This window comes from Rhipicephalus microplus, chromosome X (genome assembly GCF_043290135.1).
Source record: "Rhipicephalus microplus isolate Deutch F79 chromosome X, USDA_Rmic, whole genome shotgun sequence".
NCBI classification, from domain to species: Eukaryota; Metazoa; Arthropoda; class Arachnida; order Ixodida; family Ixodidae; genus Rhipicephalus; species Rhipicephalus microplus.
Window position 1 is genome coordinate 245912785 of NC_134710.1, and position 18669 is coordinate 245931453.

The 18669-nt window shown below is 48.6% G+C and overlaps 1 protein-coding gene across 1 annotated transcript in view; it reads right to left on the reverse strand.

Moving 5' to 3' along the window:
* The window catches only part of LOC119162284 (RYamide receptor), a 198873-nt gene extending 183532 nt beyond the window's left edge, over positions 1 to 15341 (reverse strand). Inside the window, exon 1 of the mRNA XM_037414739.2 lies at positions 15276 to 15341. Coding sequence (XP_037270636.2) covers positions 15276 to 15341 — 66 coding nt within the window. The remainder of the gene's footprint in view (positions 1 to 15275) is intronic.
* Between the last annotated feature and the right edge of the window lie 3328 nt (positions 15342 to 18669).

The following is an 18669-nucleotide window of genomic DNA, read 5'->3' on the forward strand; positions in this document are numbered from 1 at the left end:
TGTGCATGCAGCCCAAAATTTCACGAGACTATCGACGTAGGATGTACCACATTGCAAGATGAAAGAATTTTCGGTTAAATCTGAAGATAGTGGATGAGAAAGGGTTAAAACTCAAGAGTCACTTTGGAAGCAGTCGAGTTTTAACCTTTCCCGATTCCCTATCTTCATCATGACATTCATGATGATGTTGACTCATAAATATAGTTCAATTATTAATTAAAATTTCATGACTACGTTGTAATACTGTATTCACTTCTGTATTTCATACTACAGTTACGAGATATTTTTGAGGCTACATCCAGTTGCTGCTTGTGTACAAGCTTCCTTCAGTTGACATATTTGTGGTATTTTTTGTCGAGTAAAAGCAACGGTAATGGTCATATGATAAAGCTTGTGAATATTTGTTTCAAATAATACGTCGTGGAATTCCTGGGCTGTTTCTAAAATGGTCGGCGTAGTGTTTCCAGGTTTTTTACTTTCAACCATGTTTCTAAAATGGTTACATTCAAAATGGTTGTGTTACTGTTCTAAAATATTCGAATACTATTCAATTAGTACTGAATTCGGTTTGGTTCTTAAGTTCACTTTTCGCACACCCCTAGAAGTAATGGATCATGACACTAAGAAGCGCCGATTGGGAGCACTTCAGTAGTCTCTGCGCAACAGAACCTTTCCTTCCGATGTTGTAGGAAACTCTACGGTCAATGAATTGCTTATGCATGCGTGGTCATTCGATTGAATGACTGCGCAGTCACGTGATTTGCCTTCCGCGTCAGCACGTTGCTCTTCATCGCCAGCGAAGGAAAGCTTCGACATGCACAAACAGCGTTTCTTGCCTGCCTACTTCTTTGAGTGGGGTGGCACCTAGTAATGTCACGGTTGCGCTGCCATATTGCGTGAAAGTAGGTGCTTTGGTGCAGCGTAAGACACGCCAGAGGAGAGCGGAAAGTCTTCGCGGGTTCGCGTCTCAAGCAAAGAACTCAGCCTCTCACGTTCCTGAAGCGCCTTGTGGTAGTGTACAGATAACCACAGGCGTTGGTTACCTTATAGCTGGGGAGGGCACACCTTGCCGTCCGTCTCCTCAAATGAAGGCGCTTTGAAGTACCAGTTTATTATACGCATATTATAATATTTTGTGTTTCACGTCAAGAAACCGGGATATGATTGTGAGAGACGGCATAGCAGAGGGCTTCAGAAATTTTGAGCGTCTGGTGTTTTTAAGGTGCACTGATATCGCACAATACTCTGCCACTGAAATTGACCGCTGCGGTCAGGATCTCGCCCATGATCTTCGGGTAAGCAGCCGTGAATCGTAATCACTGATTCACCGCGGTGCACACGTTGTGCATGTGGACGCCATTTCTTCGCAAAGGGCACTATGCAGGATCGGCCAAGTTTCGCGAAACTCGGCATCTTCCCGAGCTCTGGCGACACCCCCTTAAAAGCGTGACAACGGTGCGAAAAAGTCAAATCCACCCCTCAGCGTGCTGCGTTTCATTGGTTATGATGAAACCAGTCATCGCGTCAAGGACAGTCGACTAAGTTGGGCGCTGTTTTCAAACCAGAGGCATCTTCTTTCATTTGTTAGTCGTTCCACTGAGTGCAGAAGTGCACCCTGTTATGCCTGCGAGTCCACAGCGAACGGCCGTGCCTCTGAAAAAGGCAATCTGTGTCAAGGCCAGTCCGCCTGACGCGATCAACAACTCAACGGCGCCTCTCTGGCGTGCACGTGCAGTGAGTCAGCCTCGGCAAGCGACCCGTCGAGTAAACAACTGGCGTCTTCATGTCTGGGGGTCTGACGCATTGCGCGGCGACCCCATTGGAGGAGTCTGCCCTGACGACCAGCGGCGCTTCTGATTGGACATTTTGGTTGCACCCGGTGCGAATAAAAGAAGCCCTGCGGCGCGTCGCGAGCGGCGGTCCTAGGTGAAAGCTGACATGTGTGTCAGAGCGGACCCGTTTGAGAGCAGACCTATTTGTTAGAGAGGAGAGCTCGGCTCTTCGAGTCTGTCGGCTCCAGTGCCGAATTTTTAACGCCTCTGTATATATGCTGTACATAAACCTTGTTTAACTCACCGTCGTCTCGTCCGCTCGTCTTATCAGCTCTGCGCAGAAGCAGTCGCGAGCTGATAAACATACGCTACCAAACGGCTGGTGACCTTCCCGGCGGAGTTGGAAGCAGTGGCGCCTTCGGGACCGTGTTGGCGTCGCCGTATTTCGAAACAGTGGTAGCAGCGGTGAGATTTCGAGGCGCCCTTCGTAATGTCGTCGGAGGCGCGCTTCACAACAGTGGTGGCAGCGGTGGGATGCGTCACAACAGTGGTTGGCAGCTGCGGGATCGGCCGGCGTCAGCGACATCGATGCGGTGAGTGCCTGATGTTTTCCCCTCAGTTCACCAGACTACTCTAGGTCAGGTTATAGTAGTTTAGAGAAGGGCTGTGTGAAGCATTGAAGTGAGCTTTGATCGTTTCAAGCCAAGTCGAAGCGCTTTGAAACCAAAGTTAATGCGGAGGGGGTAAGCACGGGAGTGTGAAAAATTGCTTGCGCGTCTTGCTAGTTGACTTATAGTGGGTACGGCAAGTAAATTGTTAAGAGGGGCAAACAGCAAGAGGCTAGTGTGAACGATGGAGAACCTTAAAGTGAAGGAACTCATCGAAATTTGTGAGGAACTCGGCATTACTTTGGGCCATGCGAAACGAAAGCAAGCGATCCTTGAGATCATGAAGGATGAGGGAGTGTCGGCGGAGGAAGTCGATGAGGCCTGGGCGGATATCAAAGCACGTCGCGAGGAGGCTGAAAGGCGAGAAGCTCGTGAAGAAGCTGAAAGGCGCGAAGCTCGCGAAGAAGCTGAAAGGCGCGAAGCTCGCGAACGTGAAGAAGTTGAAAGGCGCGAACGTCGCGAGCACGAGGAGGCCGAGAGACAGGAGCGCCTCGAGATGAAACGACTAGAATTGGCAATCCTACAGTGTTCGCAGGCGCCTAGCGTAGCTTCTCCGACGATTCAGGTCAGCGGTTTTAGAATTCGGGACCAACTGTCACCGTTCGTAGTAGGCGAGGACATGGCGAAGTATCTCGTCAAGTTTGAACACGTCTGTGAGCGAAACGATTTGGAGCGGTCTCTTTGGGCGCAGAACCTGTTAGCTCTTCTTCCCGGCGAAGTGTCCGACGCGATAACTTGCTTGTCGAGGGAAGCGTTTGAGAGCTATGACGAGGTTAAGGAATTGCTCTTGAGACGTTATAAGTTGTCACCCGAGGCTTTCAGGCAAAGGTTCCGGTATGCTGAAAAGGGGAATGAGTCACACGTTGACTTCGCGTTTCGTCTTAAGGCCGATTTAATTGAATGGCTCAAGGGCGAAGGTGTTTATGACGACCGCGATAAAGTGGTGGAATGCGTTGCATTGGAGCAATTCTACCGCTGCATCGAGGATAATGTCAGGCTTTGGCTGCAGGACAGACTTGAAGTACAGCTAAACAAGGCAGCAGAGTTAGCTGAGGAGTATTATACTCGCCGAAAGTTGCACAGCAGGGCAGTGCGCGTTGAAAAGGATGAGAGAAAAGAGGGCTTTTCAAAGAAACCTTATCAACGGAGACCCGCTCCGCACCGTAATTTCAAGAAGGACCCGTGTCTTACGAAGGACAGTGTAGGGGAAGGGGAAACAGAAGCGGAGAAATCGAGTGAGGTTTCTACCACACAGGCATTTGAATCGGAAAACAAACGGAATCCGCTAACCTGCTACAACTGCAAAAAGGAAGGACACATCGCGAGAAACTGTCAGGAAAAGTTTGCCTTCGCAACAATCCGAGAATCAGAAAAAAACACGCGGTTGTTGGAGCCGTATCTCCAAGAAATTAGGGTGAATGAGAAAACGTGCCGAGCACTTAGAGACTCAGCGGCAACCATGGACGTTGTCCATCCTTCATTGGTGTCTCCGGATGACTTTACAGGAGAATGCGCGTGGATCAGGCAAGTCGCCGAGGAGCAGAGTGTTCGCTTACCAATCGCCACGGTTGTCATTGAAGGCCCGTTCGGTAAGCTTCGCACCGAAGCGGCTGTGTCTGCCGCGCTAAATGATCGTTTTCCTTATCTTTTCTCCAACAACTCAGAGCAGCTTCTCAAAGAGCAGGGCAAATCGTTCTTCCCCAACTTAGCGTGCATGGCCCTCACGCGATCGCAAGCGCGGAAGCTATCGTGCCAGCTTGATCTAGTTCAATGCAGTGAACTCTCAAGTGACCTTGTCGGCGGGTCGACGGAACCCCAGAAAGGAAATTTTCCGCATGAGTCATGTGAGCGGTCACGCGAGCGGCCCGTCGCGGAAGCGGCCGGCGAGGTATGCGTAGGGGGAGACGACATGGCGCCATTGAGTCAGAGCGAGAGGGTTGCAACGCTCTCGCCTGTAGCGGAAAGTTGGAGCGAGCTGCCGAGAGTTGATCGAGAGACGCTCATTCGAGAGCAGCGTGAAGACCTCACGATTAAAGCGCTAGTGGAAAGCCACAAAAACGCGGCACAAGTGCTGTCGAAAGAGCACTGCGAGAAATCGGTGAAGCGTGCTTTTGAAGTAGGAAGTCAGGTAATGCTGCTGCAGCCGTTCAAAAGAACCAAGCTTGAGATTTATTGGGAAGGGCCCGCCAAAGTAATATCTAAGCTTTCCGATACGAATTATGAAGTGAAATTAGGAAGGCGGCCGAACAAAAGTTACCACAGTAACTCGAAAGCAGTTGTAAATCTGCTTTTGAATGCTTCAGAGGAAGAGGGAGCAGAAATTTTGAGTTCCAGTGATGTAATCGAAAAGGGATCGGAGGTAACCTTGGAGGAGTTTAACCTAGAGCCTAGGTTAAGTGAAGGCCAGGAGGAGGACCTGAAAAGGATTGTTTCCGAGTTTGGATACGTGTTCTCGGACCGTCCCGGAGACACGACGGTGATCGAACACAAAATAGAGCTAACTTGTGAGGAGCCAATCCCTAGCAAGCCGTATCGTTTTTCTCCTGTGGAACGTCGCAAGTGTGAGCCGCTCTTGGTACCGCATAGGTATCGTCGCCTAAAAGTGGCCGGTTACTGAGATGGAGCATGATACTCCGACAGCGCAACTTTGACGTTCGCTAAAAAAAAAAGGAAAGCTAAACGCTAATGCAGGTGCATTGAGCAGTGCGTTCTAGCTAGTACCTTCTCAACCTTTCGGTTTCTGGCTGGCGATTCGGGGCAAAATTTTGACCTCATCACGGCCTGGGCTGAGCGCTCTCGTTCAGAGTGATCTCAAGGGGCAAACTTTGTTGTATTCTAATTCGTTACGTTGTTGTACATGGGAAAAAAATTGAGTTGCCATTTTAAGAATCTTGTCCCACATGTCCCTCTTGATGTAGAGGGAACAAAATTCCGATAGACACGTAGATAGGTATATGTTGTACTATACTTTGTCTGGTGTTCTGTTGGGTGACCGAGGGCACTTGCTTGTGTCGTGTGTTGTCTGTTGTCGAACCGTTCTTAGCAAGTCGCAGAACCATCGACAAGTGCTGAAACTGCTGAAACCGAAGATGGTCAGAAGAGACGAGCGAAGTTGGCCAGCAAGTTGTGGCGACAAGCCAGTGAAGCTGGGATCTGTCGTCAAGAATGGGATGTGTTCCCAGAACAGAGTCTGGCGCTGCATTCTCCCCATGGCCCTGGAGGCGAACATGGAGGGACCTGGCGAACGAGCGCGCCTGTCATCCGAGCCCCGTGGAAGCAGCTCGTCTTTTCGGCGCATTGTCTGGCGGCGGGAGTGCTGTTATGCTTGCGAGTCCACAGCGAACGGCCGTGCCTCTGAAAAAGGCAATCTGTGTCAAGGCCAGTCCGCCTGACGCGATCAACAACTCAACGGCGCCTCTCTGGCGTGCACGTGCAGTGAGTCAGCCTCGGCAAGCGACCCGTCGAGTAAACAACTGGCGTCTTCATGTCTGGGGGTCTGACGCATTGCGCGGCGACCCCATTGGAGGAGTCTGCCCTGACGACCAGCGGCGCTTCTGATTGGACATTTTGGTTGGACCCGGTGCAAATAAAAGAAGCCCTGCGGCGCGTCGCGAGCGGCGGTCTTAGGTGAAAGCTGACATGTGTGTCAGAGCGGACCCGTTTGAGAGCAGACCTATGTGTTAGAGAAGAGAGCTCGGCTCTTAGAGTCTGTCGGCTCCAGTGCCGAATTTGTAACGCCTCTGTATATATGCTGTACATAAACCTTGTTTAACTCACCGTCGTCTCGTCCGCTCGTCTTATCAGCTCTGCGCATAAGCAGTCGCGAGCTGAGAAACATACGCTACCAAACGGCTGGTGACCTTCCCGGCGGAGTTGGAAGCAGTGGCGCCTTCGGGACCGTGTTGGCGTCGCCGTCTTTCGAAACAGTGGTTGCAGCGGTGAGATTTCGAGGCGCCCTTTGTAACGTCGTCGGAGGCGCGCTTCGCAACAACCCATGCAATATAAGGGTCAGAGACATTTTGTGATGATAGTTTTAGAGGCACGGGGTGATTTAGTTGATTTTGAAGCTTTTATTGCCTTTACTAAGTCTGTTTTAAAATAATTAGCATGGTGACCCCTGAGATCAGTACCGGCCGATCATCTTACAACATCGCGACCACAGTTAAGCCTGAGGCCACTTGTTGATCTTCATGGTCAGCCTGTACATTCTAGTGCGCTGCTCGGCCAGTCCGCATCGTCTTTATTGTAAACGGGCTAGCACCCGAGCACGTTCGGCTGGTTAATTACCTATTAGTGGCGAAGCTCCTTAAGCCGTGGGACGTAACCGCCTATTTAATGACTCATTCCGCAGGTGTGGTTGGACGGATGGATGGACACGTGGATAGACAGACAAACGATTCACAGTTTATATGAATAAACACTCCGAAGTTTCGCCCCTCTCATTATCACTGACGATGAACATTCCGGAGCTTTGTCCCACTCATCATCACTAACTCCATGGATATATGCAGTGATGTTTTCGGCTGTACGGTATACTTGGCTAGTTAGTCCAGGACATGCTACGACCAAGCTAATTACGCCAATTCATGGTAAAGACAAGATTATTAAGCCACATCTTAAGAAGACAGTGCTAATGAAGCTATGTAAAGCAAGAACCAGGCTAACTAAATTATGCTAGTTGATGAGCTAACTAAACCATGCTAATTAACGCGATGTTATTTATGAGCAGGCTAAGTAAACCATGCTTATTAGGCCTACTAGTATGATCACAATTAGTGTCCTGCTAATCAGCGTTGCGTGTAATGGCTAGATACTGATCATGGTCTCAGTATTTCAGCCCGAGATATTTACCTTTTAATTAAAACCTTATCAATAAAGATAAGACAGCTCAGCGTATTGGGCATTGAGCCTCAGCCAATCAGTACATTCAAAATAAGACAGAACTGATACGGTCTTCACGCCGAAGCCGACCACGCACATAAGTAGACAAGCAGCTTAAAAATCTTGAAAAATCTAGGTTGTCACAAACTATTCCATGGCTTCAGCCTTGCACAGTAGTGTAAGCCCACAAAATTATTTTCTATGACAAGAAGCTGCTGCTTGGCGATCACTGCATCAAGAGCTTGAAAGTCACACCGGCATTACCACAGTCGCCGGTTTAACTTAGGCGTCCCGCCGCGGTGGTCTAGTGGCTAAGGTACTCGGCTGCTGACCCGCAGGTCGCGGGATCGATTCCTGACTGCGACGGCTTCATTTCTGATGGAAGCGGAAATGTTGGAGGCCCGTGTGCTCAGATTTGGGTGCACGTTAAAGAACCCCAGATGGTCGCAATTTCCGGAGCCCTTCATTACGGCGTCTCTCATAATCATATGGTAGTTTTGGGACGGTAAACCCTACAAATCAATCAAATCAATCAATCAGTTGAACTCAGGCCTTCTCAGAATCAACAAGTTTCTATTCGAGTTCACGCGTCCATCAGTTTGATTGACAGATGCCCGCGGCGAATATAGGGTACGCCCACCTCGTTTGCTCGAGCCGAGGAGCAGTCCTCGCGTCGAGTGGGACAATTAATCTATCAGCTTTATCGCGCAGACTATGCACACGCATACACACAAAGTAAAAGTGATATCACCAAGCGGCTTCGATGTCTCGCATTCAATTTCACCGCGCTCACGACGTATCCAATCACATCTGCGTTGCCGAAAAGGTGCGAGAGCCTCTGGTGACCACCTGTTTTTATATATATCTGCAATACTTGATAAAAGCGAAACGAGCAGCACAAGAGTGCTGCGTGTGCACCCTTGCTGCATTCGATGGTGGAAATTCCCGCGCTGCAGGTGGAACAAAAGAACCTGCCCGAAAGAGGACACACCCCCACGAACACGCCTGTAGGAGGTGCGTGTTGAGTTGGCAAAAATACAGCACGACAATGAGGCTGACATCGCTGCACTGCTAAAATGTTGAATTGGTGGTGGCGCTGACGAGCTCATACGCGGTGTTTCTTTGATAACCACTGCAAATGTCCCGCATGTGTTTCCAACGCCACTCACGTTCGTGCATAGCCATTTTTATAACACTGCTATTACGCGCTCCGCACTGTCTTCATGCCACGGCAACCGCGAAGCGAACTCGGAGCAAACTCGGCTGCCGAGAAGCTCGGGTCATCCTGCATTGCACCCGGGGATGACCATATATGCTGTGTCGAAGTGTATGTTAACAACTACATCTATAACGCAAAGCGTTATTCTTTATCTTGAATGTTTAATCATTAATGTGGATGGAGATGTACTCTCAGTCATCAACGTTGGTGCACCTAGAAAAAGTGGTGCTATAGCTGCAAAACACCAATAGACATTTTCAAGCTCTAGTATATCATTGTACAATAACCATTCAACTACTTGTACGAGAACACGTTTCACATTCGTCTTACACAGCTTCCTATGACGATAGGATTAAACTTTTTCTTGAGCGCCAAGAGCCGTATTACAAGGCCTTATAGCTAAGCGTACGCAAGGCTGTGCGTGTGCACCACGTAGCGCATCGCGTACGTTCAAGATATTTTACACACCACTATTCCATTGTGAAAGAGAGCTGAAAAGTGCACCAGGTGGAAGTGTCAGCATCCTTGCTCTGAAAAATGGATGCTACGGCCATACTATATATAACGGGGTGGTGCATGACACGTGCGCCAGAAGGCTCGACACAATTTAAAAAAAGTACACCTTTCGTTTTTTTTATTTGCCTGATTCTACTTGTTTTTAAAGCTTTCTCTGTTGTTCCTAAGAACGCTTCATTTAGAATCGTGCCCAAACGTACACCTAGGTGGTTATCACCACATTTAATCAGAACATGCTCCGTCATCGTCTTAACTTCCCCCCAACAGGTACAATTTTCTTCTTTAATGAATCTCACTATATAACAACGCGTTCGATATGGCAACCTCAGCTTGCTTCGAACAATAAAGCGCTTCTCCTTGAATTATTCAAAAAAATACCTCCTTCTTTATTTCGTTCTTGCCCTTTCGGTGGTTACTCAGAGCTGGTAGCGATGTAATACATCGTTGCCATCCAGTAAATCCCCTCCACCTTTTTGAATTTTCACTTAACTCTCTTCGCTGCAATATCGTTCAAGATGCCATCCATGTACTTGCTAGGCAGTCTGTTAGTCCTTTTTTTGCGCTGTGTGTCAAAGCTCCTTCTCTACAACGACTTTAGGAGTTGCGTCAAGTCATCTATAGTGGCTTAGCAATACAACAGGCTGCCATGGCCGCTATTGGTCGACAAAAGATAAGGTACGGGACAAGTCAAGCTTATTCAGAGACACCGGCAAAACAAGCCGATATACAAGACAAGCAGCCGCACACCGTAATGCGATAGAGTAAACAATGCAGCTTAATGCAGGTAAATGTGAAAGTATTACGCAGGCACGGAAAGTTTCAAGTATAACAGCCATCACTCGAGGGGCCGAATAAGTCAATGACACCACTGCTAAAAATGAAAGCGAAAAAACAAAGTGGTGCTTCCTCTCCAAAGAGCTGCCCCCGTGAAATCACAACTTCTAGCTAGGCGCGAAAAAGCACAATGTTTACTTATTGACGTAGAAAAAATCGCAAGGGCGCATATAAAAGCCTCAGAGGAATGTTTTTATTGCAAATCAATAACAAAAAGCTGACGACAAAGTCGGATGATCTTAATATATAAAAGTAAAGGAGACTAAATTGAGATTTGCTCATATCGACCGCTATTACATCGGTACTACACAGCTTGGAGATGCAAGGAATTTAAGGCGGAAACATGAACAGGATAAAACAATCTTTTAAGCGAACTCTTGAATAGGTTTCGAGTCACTAATTGGTAAAAAGATAACCTATTTATTCTTACGGAGTGTGTACAGAAATCTCTAAAATAGAAAACAAGCCCTTATGCATCGCTTTTCCCGGTAAATGATAACGTTGTCCAGTGAATCTTGTGAGCTATATTCAAAGAAAGAGGCATGGATGACGGGTATATATAGTTTTTTAGGAAAATAGATACGTCGAGAAAAGACAGTTTGTGTGAGAAGGAAGAAGCAACAAAGAAAACGTTGACATTAGCAAGGGGCAGCAGGCAGGCATGTACGTTGTCCCAGCTGTTATTATTCTGTCCATGGTGGGGATGAAAAAGCGCTGAATGATAGCAACGGTGGTTTTAATCTGCCACATAGGCAGGCCGGCATGATGATTAAGCAGCAGATTCTTAGTTTACTCTATGCTAACGACACTTTCTTATTTGAGCACAGCAGAGATGATATACGAAGGCTGGTGAATACATGTGAAAGAGATGGTGAAAGTCTATAGGGGACCAGTGCATAAAGGAGCCAGCACACTTCTAAGCATGCCCATTTTAAATGCGAAGCATTTCTTATGGAACTTCGGCGACTTTGAGCGTATTTATCTATCTATCTATCTAGCCGCTTACGTTTGGGTGCTCTCGTGGTCACCCCCTTAACTTGGCGTGAACCAAAATTAGCATGGAAGGTTATGAGGCTTTGACGAATATGATGTGCTGGTCAAGACATGAATAATGTCACAATCCTGTCGCGTACGCCGTCAAACACTTCCCGCTAGACAGTGGCACATACCAATGGGCCTGTATGTGCCGCTCGTATGCGGGTATGTGCCACAGGTGATCGACACTTAATATCAACCCAGGCACGACAAGAACACACATGGGCAATTTTAACCCGCGAGCGTTAAGAACTACCAGACATCGTTAACGTCGACCCGACGAATGCAAAGAATAAATGTCAGGGTCCAATCTGGAACCAAACCCAAGGATTCTGCGTGGCAATCAAACATTTTACCACAGAGCTACACCAGGTCTCGGAACTACTTTTCAAATAGACGCTCATCTTCGTGAAACCTTCATAGTGTTTACAGTGCTGCGTACCCAAATTTATAAACATTACATATGTATTCCTTCGATAGAGCCGTCACGTCGGGTTAATGTCACTTGTAGTTAGTTGCCATGCGCTGCAGTTGATTTATGAAGCAGTGTCCAGGGCCAGCATCCTCGCGAGCATCAGTGCTTCATATCAGCTTCTGGTGTTCAATACGCATGTTTCAGTTGGCGTCGTTGCGCAAGTGCAAACAACTGGCTATACAAAGATCTGCAACTCTTCAAGATATGTCTATGCGTTCAACATTTGTGCTTATATTTAGTGTCATTTGAGGACGTGTCGATCAATAAAAAACTGCAAAATGGTCACCTTCCTTCAGCATGCTTCGCATAGCGTTGATTCCGGAAACGTGGGATCTGCCATTTTTTCACCTATATATTGCCGCATTCAACCTGCAGCAAAGAGTTCGCACAGCAAGAAAGGAAGACGAAGTTCTTGCGTGGTCGTCTTTACGAGCGCCTTGCATGTAATTAAAGTGATCTCCGCTATATCCGACTTTTGCTGTGTCGGCGTCGTGACCCTGGTGGAGGTGCTGGGGACATGTCCAGGACACCTTCTAACAGCCCGATATCTAGTCCACGAAGACTTCCGCTAGTCGAAACACCCGCTCATTACGCGAGCCGCCGCCTGTTAGGCCTGAGCCCAGAGCTCGGTCCTTGGCCAGAAAACATGACCGCGTTCAGAAGCAGTAGCCACACCAGGATCAGCCGAAGCACGACACAGGTGACTGTTTTCACCCCTAAAATTCCTGTGGACTTCCACGGCAACGCATATGAGGGCACAGATGACTGGCTTGAAAATTCGAGCGCACAGCCAACGTTAACGGGTGGAACGCCGCACAGAAGTTGGGGTACGTGTGTTTCCCTCTCCAGGACGGGGCTCGCACATGGTTCACAAATCGCGTGTGGTCAACGTGGGGCGAGTCCCAGTGGAAGTTCTTGGACACCTTCACAAACACCGAAAAACGGGAGCATGCACAGTGACTCCTCGAATCACGGATTCAGAAGCCAAATGAATCCGTTGCTAGGTTTGTTCAGGACATGGCTCGTCTCTTCCGTCGAGCCGATCTCGATATGTCCGAAAGCAGAAAGATTAGCCACCTCATGCGTGGTGGTAAAGAACAGCTCTTTGCTGGTCTCGTGCGGAACCCACCTTCAAGCATCGACGAATAATCGAAGGAGGCGACGGCCATTGAACGCCCACTACAGCTACCCTACCGCAAGTACAACCGCCCAAACAACAGCGGACAAATCAGCGCAACAACCGTGATCCCTGTCACACCGGGCGAGGATTCTTTGCCTGACCCGATACGCGAAATAGTGCAAGAACAGGTGAAGGAGCTCGCCGCCACACCGTGTGACAGCATGATTGCGTCGGTCACAGAAGTTCTGCACTAAGTGATAAGGCAAGCGCTTCCACTTCCCGAGCCGAACATGGACACGGTTAGGCCAACCTATGCAGATGTTTTCCCTCGACAGCCATCTAACGTGCCGCCACCACAGCAGTACCATCAGCGACAGCCGCCGATAGTGCCTTGGTACTACAGGGAAACGTCGTCACCGATGCGACCTCCACTCCGCAAAACCGACATCTGGCGTACCACCGACTACAGGCCCTTGTGCTTCCATTGTGGGGAAGCAGTCCACATCGTGCGGAACTGTCCTCATTATGCGGCCGGGTACCAAGGATTTATATCTGCTACCCCTCGTCGCTATTTCAACGGAACACAACGTTGAAACGAGCACGACGATCCCGTGGGACGTAGCTTCTGGGTTCCGGTCACGCTCGCCCTCTCCTGGTCATTTTCCCCCATTTAAAAGAGGTAGCACTACGAACATGGCGAGAAGAAGATCTCCCAGTCCACGCCGGGGAAACTGAAAGCAGCTACCTTAGGGGGAAGGTTGAGAATTGCCGAAGAGCTGGAAATCCCCCATTACTACCACACAAAGCACCGCACATTTTGAATGAATCGATGGAAGAAGGGATTGTCACCGCTGACATTACACTTCCGATTGGCGGTCACGACGTGACGGCACTGGTCGACACTGGTGCGGACATTTCAATGGTGAGTGCGAATCTGGCCGACAAACTCAAGAAGTTTAAAATGGGATGGACGGGACTGCAAATCAGAGGAGCTGGAGGCCAGCTGCTGACGCCTAACGGAAATTTCACCGAATGAATCATCATCGGGGATTCATCATTCGTCGCAACCTTCGTTATTCTTTCAGAGTGTTGTACACAGGTCTTTTCGGGTATAGATTTCATGTGCAAGTACGGTGCCATCACGAATATACCGGATGGTGTACTGACCTTCACAGCACAGCGCAAGTCCATGCACGTGATTGAAGACGTGACCATACCGCCATTGTCAAGCCGCCTCGTCTCTGTAACGTGTACCAAGGAGCATACTGGAGAATGTGTCGTGGAACAAGTATCGACGCTTTTACTCTTTCGAGGAATTGCTAGTGCCAGAAGTCTCGTCAGTGCAGTGTCTGGGCAAGCAGAGGTCCTGTTGACGAACTTCAGAAATGAGCATCAACACATTACAGAGGGAACCACAGTGGCATAGTTCGACAAAATTCTAGAATTCCGCGAGTGCTTTACAGTGCAAGAGGCAGGCATGACAGCCGCTTCAGCAGCACCACCTGTCGACGTCAGCGCATATTGCCACGTTTCATTATCCAAGTCCTTGTGACAATATTTATCGCCGGTGCAGAGGCAGAGTCTTCTAGATGTTCTGGGCCAGTTCGAAGATAGTTTTCCATCGACCTTAAGGGTAAATCAAACGCCACTGATAAAGCACCGAATTATAACGAAAGGGACGGCAAGACCAATTTGACAAAACCCGTACTGCGTGGCACCGAAAGAACCCGAAGCAATCCAAGAACAAGTCCACAAAATGCTCGATGATGGCGTCATCGAGCCGTCAAAAAGCCCTTGGGCATCACCGGTGGTGCTGGTGAAAAATACAAACGTCAGCTTATGCTTCTGTGTGGACTACGGCAAGCTGAACCACGTGACAAAGAAGACGTATACCCATTACTACGTATTGACGATTCGCTTGACAGGCTGAGGCTTGCACGCTTCGTCTCGTCGACGGACCTGAAAAGCGGATATTGGCGAATCAAGGTCGATGAGCGAGGCAGAGAAAAGACTGCTTTTGTAACGCCTGACAGGCTTTACGAGTTTAAGGTCTTGCCCTTTGGATTGTGCTCAGCTCCACCAACATTTCAGAGACTGATTCATACCGTCCTATCAGGCATTAAGTGGCAGACATGTCTGGTATACTTCGACGACGTCATTGTTTTCTCAGGAACGTTAGAGCAACAGAAGACGGCTGCTCTTAGTATTTCGAGCAATACGGTCCAACGGCCTTACGTTGAAACCCGAGAAATGCCATTTCCGTATCAAGGAACTCTGGTTCTTAAGACATGTGGTGAGCCATGAAGGTGGTCACCCGGACCTCGACAAGATTGATTCCGTCCGCAAATTTCTGGTGCCAACAAATAAAAAGGCCGTGAGGCGTTTTATTGGCCTCTGCGCCTACTACCGCAGATTTATCGCCAAGTTTTTGCACATAGCGTCGCCCTTAACACGTGTAACAAGAGACGATGTTCCAGTTTTGTGGGGTGAAGAAGAACAAGCAGCATTTGACGATCTACGACAGCGCCTGCAGACACCACCTGTCCTTGCTCACTTTGACGACGACGCTCCTACCATGATCCATACAGATACCAGCAACGTAGGTTTAGGGGCTGTACTCGTCCAGTGGAAAGATTCAGCCGAGCGAGTGATCACATATGCAAGTAGGACACCTTCCCGTGTTGAGTCCCATTATTCCACAACGGAAAAAGAATGTCTTGCTGTAGAATGGGCAGTTATGAAGTTTCGCACATACCTCCACGACCGTCTCTTGTATGTAGCCAGTGACCACCACTCCCTTTGCTGGCTGACCAAGACCCATCTAGTAGGCTAGCGCACTGGAGCTTACGCCTACGAGAATTCGATATGATGGTCGTCTGTAAGTCGGGTTGGCAGCAGTCCAATGCTGATTGCTTCTCCAGGTCACCTATGACGCAAGACAATATCCCAGAAGAGGATGACATGGCGTTTTAGGAGTGGTCGACACGGTCACCATTTCGTCTAAGCAGAAAGAAGACAACTAGTTGCCCCCCCCCCCCTAGTAATTTTCTTAGTGGCCAGTCTACAAGCGTTCCCAAGATAGTTTAAAGGAGCCTGCCGTCATTCTGATTGCGCAGTGATGTCCCACATAAGAAGATCTTTTCCTCCAGCGGAAGTGTCACCTATTTGTAGTCCTGACATCCATTCGCAATAAAATCCCGAGCGCTTGCCACGATGAGCCAACTTCCGGCCACCTCGGATACACGCCCACATTGGCCAAAATCCAGCAGAAGTATTACTAACCGAAGCTTCCAGGCACTGTTAAGCATTACGTCCGCACCTTCCTCGATCGTCAACGACGAAAATTGCCAGCTTTAAAACCAGCTGGATTGTTGCAACCAGTTCAAGTGCTCACCGTGCCTTTTGCACAAACCGTAATGGACCTTCTTGGGCCATTTCCGACTTCGCATACTGGAAACAAGTGGGTGAATTGTCACTACCGACTATCTTACTCGCTACGCAAAAACAAAGGCTTTATAAAGTGGAACTGCCATAGAAGCGGCACAATTTTTCATTGCAAACATCTTTCTGAGGCATGATGCTCCTAGGTTTATAATAATGGACAGACGTACAGCTTTCACGTCCATGCTCCTTAATCAGTGCTTGAGCTCAGTGGGACAGAGCATCGAAAAACTACCTCCCACCACCCACAAACTAGCCGCTTAACAGAACACCTCAACGAGACAATTGCCGATATGCTGAGTAAGTACATCGACGTGGATCATAAACATTGGGACGACGTTCTACCATACGTGACGTTTGCCTATAGTACGGCGCAGCAGGAAACTACCCGAAACACGCCATTTAGTCTTCTTCATGTCTGTGAAGTGGTGACAATGATTGATGCCATGTTGCTGAATGACTGCAATGATACAGACACGGATGCTCAAGCCTTTACCCAACGAGGTGAAGAGGCGCGGCAGCTTGCACGCGTGCGAATCGGCCGGAAGCAGAATGACGACGCACAACGTTATAACCTGCGACACCGATACAATACGTCACTTGTCAACAAGGCGAGAAAGTGTGGATCTGGAGCCGTATTCACCGACGCGGCCTCTCTGAAATGTTACTGAAGAGGTACTTCGGTCGCTACAATGGTGTGCAGCGCCTAAGTGGCGTTAACTATGAGGTCATCTCTGTCAGTTCCTCGTGAACACGCCAGCAGAAATCAGAAATCGCACACATTGTGCGGATGAAGCCGGATTGCACTGAGCCAGTTGCATATTACGTCAACTATACACACCGCGTATTTTGTAGCAGAGCATCAGCACGATGCTTTTCCTGGAGGATGGCAAATACCATATCCAACCTGCAGAGAAGCGCTCGCGCAGCAAGAAAGCAAGACGAAGTCCTTGCCTGGTTCTTTTTACGAGCGCCTTGCATGTATTTAAAGTGAGCTCTCTTTTATCCGACTTCTACTGTGTCTGCGTTGTGACAATATGTATATTCAGCCACAATAGTTTGCGGAACAAGCGAGCGCGTTCCAAACTGGCTGTCCGCGCCACCTAGCGGTGCGCCATATATACCGTCAACCGCACTTACGGGCTGAAAACTGGTCTTCTTATTGCCTGGCCTTTCCGTTTTCTACTGCCGCGTAGTGCACTGTTAGTTCGCAATTTTTACGAAAAGCGCTTATGTGCAGTATGACCATCACATTGCTGTTTTCATAGGAGAGTCAAAACTATCCCGGCGTGCCTCAAATAGTGTTCTGTTGTCTAGCTGTGACTTTGTGATAAAGATGGCGACGGATAACAGCTATGCTTATAGACTGCAGGCTATTCAGAAGCCCGTAGACGCGCCCCGCCACGGTGGTCTAGTGGCTAAGGTACTCGGCTGCTGACCCGCAGGTCGCGGGATCAAATCCGGGCTGTGGCGGCTGCATTTCCGATGGAGGCGGAAATGTTGTAGGCCCGTGTACTCAGATTTGGGTGCACGTTAAAGAACCCCAGGTGGTCAAAATTTCCGGAGCCCTCCACTATGGCGTCTCTCATAATCATATGGTGGTTTTGGGACGTTAAACCCTACAAGTCAATCAATCAAGAAGCCCGTAGACGCAGACGCCGAAAGCCCGTCGCGTCAAAAGCGAAAAGTGAAAACTGTTTCCAACCCAGTTGGAAAGGATACAGGCCATCGATTAGGGGAGGAATGTTTTCAGGGTACTGCGGTGCTGTAGACCACCACGGACGTAGCGGAAGTGTCATGAACGGGCGTTCGGCCATGCGCTCGCGGGGTCCGTAATCTGTTGTGGTCGAGTCCGCTAATAAATCATTGTTGAAAGTATGAAGCGTGGTAACTTCGGCAAGTTGGTAAGACATGACTGAATATGAGAACAGTCGCGCTATTGTAAGAAGAGATGACGTATATTGATAATTTCTAAGCTGTGTACTGGTTTTCAGATCAATGAACAAGTGACAAGAGTTTTGCTGATGATGTATTGCAGGGGTTTTAACTGCACCTTTCTAAGCATGCCCATTTTTCACCTATATATGTACGCCACTTCGGTAATAAACCATTGTTGAAAATAAAGCGCTTGATCCTGTAACTACTACTAACGCTGTAACTACTGTAGGTTGCGCTACTCGTATATTCGACAGACAAGGCTTCCCGGTATTTGTATAAGAACACTAGCACGCAGAGGAGAAAAATAACTAGGAGGCTCTCCAGCAAGCATATGGCCGGCAGCGTAAGCGATACGACACTAAAAAGCATTAAGAGAAAAAATCTGAGATGCATATAGGATTTATTGGATAAAAGTAGTGATAGAACAAAAAAAACAGCTCGAGTAACTGCCGAAAGGACAAAGACAAAATAAGAAGGGAGACTGATTATGATAATACTGTCACGGGGTTGTGACGTCGGCAAAAGGAGCAGACAGTAAGTTGAAGATTAAACTGTTGATTTGGCCGAGCTTGAGGCCACCTAAAAAGAAGGTCACACCCTGCTGCGGTGGTATAGTGGCTTAGGTACTTGGCTGCCGACCCGTAGGTCGCGGGATTGAAGCCCGGCTGCGGTGGCTGCATTTCCGATGGAGGCGGAAATGTTGTAGGCCTGTGTGCTCAGATGTGGGTGCACGTTAAAGAGCTCCAGGTGGTCGAAATTTCTGGAGCCCT